The 10,549-nt window shown below is 37.0% G+C and overlaps 1 protein-coding gene across 2 annotated transcripts; it reads right to left on the reverse strand.

Annotated features, from left to right (window-relative positions):
- Positions 1-406: 406 nt before the first annotated feature.
- Positions 407-5,088, reverse strand: LOC113296572 (steroid 5-alpha-reductase DET2). Of its 2 annotated transcripts, none has more exons than XM_026544873.1 (5): positions 4,856-5,088; positions 4,545-4,684; positions 2,561-2,704; positions 2,016-2,187; positions 407-1,749 (listed from the first exon to the last, which is right to left on the reverse strand). In XM_026544873.1, exon 5 carries the CDS (start codon positions 1,282-1,284, stop codon positions 496-498), a length of 789 nt encoding a protein of 262 aa, XP_026400658.1. In that variant the 5' UTR covers positions 1,285-1,749; positions 2,016-2,187; positions 2,561-2,704; positions 4,545-4,684; positions 4,856-5,088; the 3' UTR covers positions 407-495. The 2 variants fall into 2 exon arrangements, with proteins under 2 accessions (XP_026400658.1, XP_026400657.1); XM_026544872.1 differs by having other exon boundaries at positions 2,561-2,711.
- Positions 5,089-10,549: the final 5,461 nt, after the last annotated feature.

A 10,549-nucleotide genomic window follows, 5' to 3' on the forward strand; every position in this document is an offset into this window, starting at 1 on the left:
AAGTCTAAAACTCAACTGCACATTCTATCCTAATCCAAGACATCACATAGCTATAAGTAGACTAGAAATCTATATAGTTTTGATCAACTAAACTTGACAAACAAACTTGAGGTAGCAACGCTTGCAAGTTCGACCGAGCAGTACTCTAACAGAAAGCATGAACGCAAATCCTAAAATTTCTAAGAAAAGACTTTTGCATCCTTTAATCAAGTTTCTAGCTCCACCGTTGTCCTAAAATTTGTTTGTGTAATGTTTTTTTATATTTGACTCCTCTTTAGAATCCTAGCTCTGGGTGCATTGCACAATTTATAGTGCAGAGACTTCATGTGTTCCTTTACAACTAAAATCATTTTGTCATACACTTTAGTGACATCATAAGATTCATCATTAACCAAAGCAAATAGAGTCAACCCCCAAAAGTAATTCATTTTAAAAGTTTTAACAACTCCCGTTACAAAGACAGAAAAACAAGAACATTCATTTCTTCTTTCAATTTCAATAAACAAAAGGGATTACAGCTTTCCTTTTCTTAGGATACTCATCTCTAAACTTCTCTAAATACCATCTATGATTCGCACCAGCTCTAGGTACAAGATTCGAACACGTATACATAAAAAACGCAACACCAACCCAAGACCAAATCATAACCATCCATCCAAACCATTCCATGATCTCCCCAAAATAATTCGCACAGCTCACAAACTCAAACATCCCTCCCTTCGGCACCTTATACCCGCCGTCATCCCCCTTCAACGAGACCAAAACCAGATCCGACTTCACATTCACCGCGAAACCACTTACAAAAACCACCAATCCGACAAAAAACCGCCCCCAAAACCACCAATCATTCCCCCCTCCATTAAAATCAGCGTAATGAGAAACCCATCTCGATTGCAAATAAACATTCAACAAATTGTACACAAAAGCCATCAAAACAACTGAAATCGGGAAACTGGGTTTCTTGAAATTTTGATTTTTCCTTGATTTGGAGAGTCGAATTGGGTAAATCAGGGTTCGATGGATGTAGTGGAACAAGAAAACTGAGATTAGAGCAATTGATTTTGGATTTGAGAAGTTACGGCCAAATGGATAGATTAAAAGGGTTAGCCAAAGTGTTGGACTTTCCATTAGAAACCAAGCGTAGGATGGAGAAATTGTTGGACCCCAACCACCACGGTAATGTTTGCCATATGGAGCTTGAATGAATAAGAGAGCTAAGAGCGTGATTGGAGATAGGATTAAGTGGATTTGGAGTGCAGTGTTGAAGAGATTTTGATCTTCCATTGTTTTGATTTTGGTGTTGAAGAGGGGAAGGAGGAGGAGGAGGGGATTATGTAGCGAATCTCAACAGGCGGAGGTCATTATAAATGCTACAGACTGTCGCCTAGCGTTAAAAAGTGAAGATTATGTTTTTCACCTAAAAAGGCGACGGTTGCCGTTAACGGACACATCACAGGCTAATGGGGTGCCAAAAAAAAGTTACCAATGGTTTTAGTCATGGTTTTTGGCGAAATGCAGCAGCAACATGATGAAAGGAAAAGATTGTGCAGCTTCCAAGGGGGGAACAAGAATCCCATCGCTTGATAAACATTATTGAGAGCTGCATCTGCTATATCAGCAACTTTCGTGGGTGCCAAAAAAGCCAAGCTATGAGGTGAGTTCTTAATACAACATAACTGCGAGCAATCCCATGCCAATCTCCTTTACCCAATAAGAAAAATCGGCGTTTGTCTTCTGTCCAAGGGGCACCTAAACACCAAACCGGACAAGACAAATCAAAACTTAAATCACTTGGGTTAAAACAAGATCAAACCCTCAGCAAGAAAATTTCAGTGACATAAAACATTTCTATAAGAAAACACTTCTCAATCCCAGGTGAGTGGCTACATATTACAATAAGAAATAACCGACAGGTAAATGAAACAGAATCAGTTAGTTCAGATAAATAGACAAGTAATGTAGTTCTTCAAATCATTAATGGAATAGGTAAACTTTGGGGTTGCTTTCTCACTGACCTCTTCACACCAATTCTTGCTGCAGTATTGATTCTTCTCATCTTTGCAAGAATCCCATCGCTTGATAAACATTATTGAGAGCTGCATCTGCTATATCAGCAGCTTTCGTGGCTCGATCCACCAAATCTCTACCGAAATAAGCTGAATCTGACATGATTTCCTCGTAGCGTACCTGAAAAAGTAAAGGACCAATATCATGGGACCACATTCTACAATAATAGAAGAAGAAAAGGGAAAGCTAAATGGAAAAGGCTACTAAGCTATGTTCCAACTTGTGTGTTGTACTGGTGTAGGTACTGCTGCATATTAAGAATGGTTCAATTCATCCGTAAAAATATACTTATAGCATGCAGCGGCAGCTGATATACTGCCCTGTATAGCTTGGATACATCTGTAAACTGTGGGTGGGGATACGCATAATGCAAAAATCAGTAACAAAGATACACTAAGAGTAATTGAAAATCAACATGATCAGAATCCCAACCTTGATAATAACAAATACCATAATTTTGAGGAAACTACTTATAGGGTTTTCATATTCTCACCCTATCTGGAAGACTGGAACAGCGTCACCTCTCTTTCTTCTTGTTGCATTACCCTGTCGGATGAAGTTTTTCTGACCTGGCTAGCTACCTGAGTGTGCGTCCTTGATACAGCATTGTGAGCGATCCCACGCCAATCTCCTTTACCTGAATCCTAAACACCAAACCAGATGACCACACAAATCAAAACTTAATCACTATTTGAGTGGCATAATAGACTGCAGTAAGAAATAACGGACAGAGTAATTCAAATAACAGAAACAGCTAGTTCAGATAAATAGACAAGTCAATCTCATGGTAAATGTAGTTCTTCAAGACTTCAACTACACTGTGAACAAATACATGAATGTCTTCGCACAAAATGAAACTTACAAAGCATCTCTTTTGGTTTATGCCTTTCTCTATTGTTATAAAGCCAGTATTGTGGGAAGACAAACAGAGATCTTGACTACTTCCTACACTAGCAACCAGCATCTTATTACAGAGGAAAGGAAAGAAAAGTTCATATTTATAGACAGGGTTGGGTCAGCTATTTACCCAACACCCCAAAGAGCCATAAAATTAGGTTCTAAAAAAACCTCGTCTAAATAGATATAAATAAAAATGGGAGCACTAGTCAGTCGATTGTGCAAAACTTGCTCCATCAAACCGATTAATCAGTGTCTTCAAGGCTTCTCTCTATCCCTTTCTTCTTACTTTCAGACCTCTCCCAAAGCTTTCAAGGAAACAAAGCTGTTCATGTGGGGGACTGCACAAAGCCGCATTAACTCCCACTTCTCATCATTCCAAAGTTTTATCACCGTATTTGTTTTTGGGTCATAACAATAAAGCGTTTCACCTTGGTGCACAAAGAGGACTTCATTCTTCTTTGTAATTAATAACGGCTTAGCCGGAAATTCATAACTAGGACTATCCATTTCCCAAGCCAAGTTGTATCCTATCCCTGCTCCAACTCGCCTCCGTTGCGTTTTTATTCAGACACCATATATCTAGAAGATGTACTTCGTTGTTTTGATGACAAAAGCACACATTCTCTCTCAATGCTAGCACCATATCAAAACAGTAACTACAGTTGCGGGAAGGATCATAGCAAGGTGGTGTCTGGATTAATCGAAATTCTTCGTTTACCAGGTTGAAAGCGATGATCTTCTTGTTATCAATCCAGTGAAGAGATCCATCTACATAGGCTCCCAGAGAATATTGCGAAAACAGCTGGTAGGATGTTTTAACTATGGTTCTCCACCCACTTCCACTGCCAATTTTATATACCTGGACCTCTCCGTTATCTTAATTGTCCGATTCGGGGTAGTATATCCTTGCAACTTTGTATTGATCCATTGAATGGACATATCCAAACCCATAGGCCTCTAAATAATCTTCTTCACGTAAGGTGAATTCAGGAAGATTGACATATTCTCCAGTGTTGGGATTGCAAATGTGGATAGGATCATTCCATGGTGATATCTTAGAAGACAAATCAGTCCATTATATGAACCAACTATGCCGTCCGAATCGAGAATATCATGAAAACTGACGCTGGTATTTTGAAGCGTCTTGTAAGAGAAATTCTCATGGATATTCATCTCACCATTATACTCGTCTCCGTAATAAAGTCGTAAACCTATTATACTATCTGTTTCATCTTTTTGAAAGGAGAAAAGAAACCCCATTGAAGAAGAAGAAGCATCGCCAGAACTAGCAAGTCGTAGTAATTGACGTTGATAGTGCACCTTAGCGAATTGATCCCATCGATGAGTAAGGAGATTTAGCAACCTTTTGGAAACTAATTTCCAATCTGAAACAGACTCAGCTGGTAGTCGAGAAAGTATGTCTAATACAATATCTGACGGAAGACACTCCATGGTAATTGTTGCACAATGCAACACAGAATGAAACTTTACTAAATTGTTGCACAAAATTGAATGAAATTATGCAATACCTGAAGACTCTCCATTATAGGATTATCAAACTGCATAAATTGCATTACCTTTGCTGTTCTTGCCCAAATCGAGGGTTGTTGCCTAACCCAGAAGGCCAACCAAACCAACCTCAAGAGTAATCCAATTTTTAATTGCACCAAGATAACGTACAGAACCAGTAGGTTGTACCCCAGCTACAATCGTTTTCCTGCAAATTGAAATTCCCAAATTCAATAACTAAAACCCTAATTTTGAAAAAAGATTCAAACTTTATAATATTTACTGAAGAACTTCTCAATTACTACCACAAATACTAAAAAAGGGACAATCTTTTTGATGCCCCAGGTGTTTAAACACTAAGAATCGAAGTGTAACTTACTTCACAGAGCTAATTGAAGATGAGTACGAGAATGAATTTGCTCAGCAGAAGAATCAAAACTTTCAGAGAAGTTGTCAACAGCAACGAGAGTAGTTTTGCTTAATCCAAGTTTAAAGCCTTAAAAGGAGATTACGAGGTTGAATTTCCTCGGGTTTTCAAAGAGAAACGTAATCAAACACCTAGGATTCACACACAGAGAGATAGACTAAGGCTGAGTTTCGTAAAGTTTTTTTTTTTTTTTTTTTTGGAAACCGCACTTTGAAAACCTATACATATGTCAATACTTTCTGAAATTGGTGTTTTGGTAAAAAAAAATTAAAGTTTTTTTTTCATCGAAAGCACTTCACAAATTCCTCAATATTTAAAAATCTAGGAGGAGGAGATTTTTAGCATAAACTTTGGTCCCATATAAATTTAATGCTTAATTTATCTTTTTATCTCTACTTTATATTTTATAAATGACAAAAGTTACCCTTCAATTTATATACAATCGATTTTTTACTATTTCTTATATTGCATTATTTAAATATTATTACTTTTTATTATTTTCAAACTATTTTATATACCATTTCATTTAATTTGTCAAATATAAAAATAAATAAAAATATTAAATAATTACTTAATTTTAGTTTTATTTTTGTTTGAATATATATATAAGTGGTTAAGTAAAATAATTTTTTAACCCATAATAATAATGGTAATTAGTATGAACATTAATAGTATTATATAGTAAAAAAATTAACTATTTTTAGACCCAATAAAATTGAATAAAACTACCATCAGGGATATGTCTGTTTTTGTCATTTGATACAACAACAATGGTTGAATCTGAAATTTTACCAAACACGGTTTGGTTGCTTTTTTAATCAGCTTAAACTTTAATTAATATATTACCAAACGCCTAACTGTTTTTGTCTCACACCACATCACAGCAACGCACAACAGAAAAATGCTTTTACAAAAGCTGCAGCAACACCAAACTAAGCCTAAAGAGTAAAAAAGGGAAACGAGGTGAGGGAGCTAAGTTTTGCAGTTCGCAAAGCGTACTGAACGGACCGCTTATGTTTGTGGTTCGAAATGGCTCCAAAAGTTTTCTACAAAGCTTTCAATACAGCGCGTTTGGGTGCATTTCTAGTAGTCGCTTTTCAACTAAGTGTGAATATAAAATTTCAGAATGATTTCTAAAAGTAAAATAATTAATATTTTTTGAAACCAAACAATTTTACTTCGGACTTTTATTTCTTCGTTTTTGCTTCTGGTTTCGTGGAAATTATTTGCAGCCAAAGACTATTATTATTTCAGAGATTAATGAATTTTTTTTTTTTTGAAAAAAGGGATTAGGCCTCAATGTATACTCATAAATCTAATACCATTGATATCCAATAGCTTTGATAGAAATGACAGGATCTATCACGACCTCGTCCGCCCTTCTGTACGACGACTCTCATCTGTCTAAAGAAGTTTGTTCTTTACTTGATCAAGTCTCCGAATGAATGTAATCCTGACTGCGAGGAATACTTAGTTTATTAAAGTGCGGTGTGGTGGATGACCCATCTGGTACCCACAACTTCAGGGTTTTTTGGCAATAAAAACCAGGTTGTAGATGTTTCAACTAAGAATGCGAAGACTTAAAGCTACACTAAATGGTTATCCACTTCTGAGAAGGCACTGAGGCCGATGCCGTTCCTCAAGCAAGGTACGAAATTCCTTCATTCAATTTGTCTCGATTGATTGGGCTACACCCCTTATCTCATGTTTTGGATTGAACTAATCCATTGAAACAAATTGTTCATGGGAGAAAATTGAGTTACTTAGGTCTTGAAGGATTGACAGGTCAAACCGTTAGTTCCTGGAATATCGAGTGGGCTATTAACAAACAAAAACCTTATTGCTTTACCAAATAGTACAATATCCCAACTTTCCGCTACTTCTAGCGGTCATTTCCTATCATTTCTTCTTCCTTTTTTGATCCTTTTCCTTTGTCGCTTTTTCAAAACTGGAATTTGTTGATACTTTTTTGATTCAATTTCGACCGATCGAAGTAGGTCAGAAAGATAGTCGAACCTATTTCGAAAGCATCGAGGCAAGGTCCTCCGGATTTCTTACATTGAAACTAGAAAGTTTAAAGTGAAAAAAGATAGTTTAATTGCTTATTTGCTAGAGTCAGGTAGCAATTGAAATACTGAGATAGCACAACTGTTCATAGTGTCAGATCGCTATAAACACATACTTGTAAGGTCTTGAACGTGTTTGCCTGCTCTGATACCAATTGAAAAAAGCGGGGGTCTAACAACACCACCCAATATTTCGCTTAGCAATATGTATAGACTAACTCCGAAATACTTTCTAGAGAATCAACTAGACAGTCAGACTCAATCTAGGTAAAAGTATCTCAAGGAGTTAATATCTCTCTCTTGTTTGATTTACTTGAGCTAATAGAAATCAGCGAGTCTTTAGTCAAACACAAGGTATAACTTGGATGGTACCAAAGACCAATATCCAAGGATCCATCAATGACAATCCACAACCAAAGGTTGGATTACTCTAATTGATGATCTAACGCACAACCTTTATTATTTCAATTATAAAGATAAAACAATATAATGCGGAAACTGAAATAACACAGACACCAGAAATTTTGTTAACGAGGAAACTGTAAATGCAGAAAAACCCTGGGACCTAATCCAGACTGAAAACACACTGTATTAAGCCGCTAAGACACTAGCTTACTCCAATCTAACTTCGGACTGGACTGCATTTGAACCCTAATCAGTCTCCCACTGATCCAAGGTAAAGTGGTACTCCCTACACCTCTGATCCCAGCAGGATACTGCGCACTTGATTCCCTTAGCTGATCTCACCCACAACTAAGAGTTGCTACGACCCAAAATCGCAGGCTTTAACAATAAAAAAATCTATCTCACATAGACAAGTCTATCAAAGGATCAATCTGTCTCCCACAGAAAAACCCTAAAGTTTTTGTTCCGTCTTTCGATAATAATCAAGGTGAACAGGAACCGATTGATAATCCGGTCTTATATTCCCGGAGAACAGCCTAGATAAATCAATCACCTCATAACAATCTTAATCGTATGGTAGTGAAACAAGATTTTACGGAATCACAAACAATGAGACGAAGATGTTTGTGACTACTTTTTATATCTTGCCTATCATAGATATTAATCTCAAGCCAATCAATATGATTGTACTCGTACGATAGAAGATGCAAGATCATATCACACAAATACGATAAAAGTAGTATCGGTCTGGCTTCACAATCCCAATGAAGTATTTAAGTCGTTGACCTAATTTTAGAAGAAGAAAACCAAAGGTTAAAGGAGAAACGACTCTAGCACGCAAACTAGTATCACACGTGAGGTGTGGGGATTAGTTTTGCAGAGTTGTTAAATGTCCCTTTATATAGTTTTTCAAATCAGGGTTTCGCCTTGGTCACAAAGTAAACAATATCCACAGTTAGATGAAAACCTGATTTAGATTCAAGCTAATATTTCTCAACCGTTAGATCGAAAACTTAGCTTGTTATACACAAATGAAATGTACGCTTCTAGGTTTGTTAACCGTACCCAAAAGTGTAAATTGTTGGTTCAATAATAGTTAACCAAAAGGTTAGCCATATGAGCATTTTATACCAACCATATTCTTCTTCACCATAACCAGTTCAAGTGACTCAAATGAACTAGTTAGAGAGTTGTTCAATTGCAAGGAAATCTTATGTACTACACAAGACACAATTGAAGCAAAGATGATTTGATTCACTTGAATCGGTTCATGAACTTGATAGCCACGGTTTGCAATTTGGATTCCTTAGTCTTTATTAGTTTAAGTTCAGAAATCATCTTCAGATATATAACCTTCTTAAGTTCGCACACTAGGTTCGCGAATTTAAGAAACCGGGCAGAGTTTACAAACTCCAGCAGAAATCTCGGCAAAGCCTTTCCGCGGGTTCGCGGACTGGTACTCACGTAACCAGTTTGTCAACTCCAGCAGAATTTCTCGGGATGAGAATTTCGGCAGTTTGCGGACTATGCAACAACTCTTGATCAACAAAGTTTGCAAACTTTGGTTCAAGGAATAAGAATTATGCACATATGTGTTTCCACAACAATACTTATGTCCATCATTGGTTATGTAATTTAAACTCTCATTTCAACCATTGAAACATTCTTAGAGGACGTTATGTAGTTGTCACACCATTTCTCGTCAAAGCAATTTTCAAAGTGATTGAAACATATAATGAATTTCGTCACTAGGTAAAGATAAACATGGTCGAAGAGAAACGCTTGCCAACACATATTTCGAGATATAGATAGGCGAGGTATACTCGGCTCGAAATACCAAATGTGTATAATCTAAGTCTATATATAGCATACGACTTTTTGTCTCAAGAAGTAGCAGATAGAGTAGATAGACTTTTGAGTGACAGATAAGTTCAGGTCTTCACATACCTTTTTGTCGAGAAGTTCCACCGGTTCCTTGAGTAGTTCTTCTTCTTGTATGATGAATCGCTATGAAGTCCTTGATCTCAACTACACTTTCTATCCTAGTCCGAAACTTAGCTATAGTAGACTAGAAATCAAGACTTATAGTTTTGATCACTAACATTGACAAACATGCTTGAGATAGCAACGCATGCGAGTTCGACCGAGCAATGCTCTAACACAGACTAGTAATGAAGGGGAGGCCATTCGGTTTCCCATGATACTAGGGCCCACGAGTCAAAAATGTGTGCCGCAGGTGTTGAACGATCTACTCTACACAGGTGTGCGCTTACGGATATAAATGATTCTCAGAAACACGAAGATCATTCACGGGTACAAAATTCTGCCAAATTATGATCTTGTATATGGAAAATTTCTTGAATATATATACATATATAGATATATCTTGTTTATTATTGGCAGTAGCATCTTTTTCTTTGTGTATCATTTGCGGATACTGGATCCTGACGATCATTAACAATTACTAAAGAACGTGCGATTGGGGGATAAAAAAGAACAATTGGGGATATAGATTACTTCTTCCAACCAGTAATGTTTGTTAAGGAGTGATTTTTGGGTATGAAAATACTAACATACCATTCTCTTAAAATAAAAATATAAAAACTTAAAATCAAAAAACAAAATCATACCCCCATTTCCATCTTCACTTCTTATTTATCTCTTTTAGGGTTAGGGATTTGAAACCCAAATATTCCCCATTCCCTTTCAAATTCTAAATTTTTCCCACTCCCTTTCAAATTCTTTTCTCCTTCTCTGCTAGCTCCTCCCTTTGGAAACGATTTTTTTTTTTACATTGGGAAGTGATGAAAACCATGCCGGTAGTGATGAAGACCATGCCGGAGTTGATGAACACCATGCCAGAAGTGATGAAGACCATGCCGGTAGTGATGAAGACATGTCGGTAGTGATGAAGACCATGCCAGTAGCGATGAAGCCCATGCCGGATTTTTTTTTACATCGCCGGAAGCGATGAAAACCATGCCGACAAACAGTGTCGGCATGCTTGATAACTAACATTCAATGCCGTAATTAAATGCCGGCATGCTCGATAGAAATTTATTAATGTCGGTAGTCAAGTGAAAAAAAAATCAATTATCTCTGGATACTTTACATCGTGTGCCGGCATAGAAATTTAAGCAACATACTATGTCGGAAAACGGTGTCGGCATGCTCG

This window comes from Papaver somniferum, chromosome 7 (assembly GCF_003573695.1).
Source record: "Papaver somniferum cultivar HN1 chromosome 7, ASM357369v1, whole genome shotgun sequence".
Classification (NCBI taxonomy): domain Eukaryota; kingdom Viridiplantae; phylum Streptophyta; class Magnoliopsida; order Ranunculales; family Papaveraceae; genus Papaver; species Papaver somniferum.

Excerpts from the sequence above, each read along its gene's own strand:
- LOC113296572 (XM_026544873.1), bottom strand. The coding sequence starts at position 1,284 with ATGGAAGATCAAAATCTCTTCAACACTGCACTCCAAATCCACTTAATC.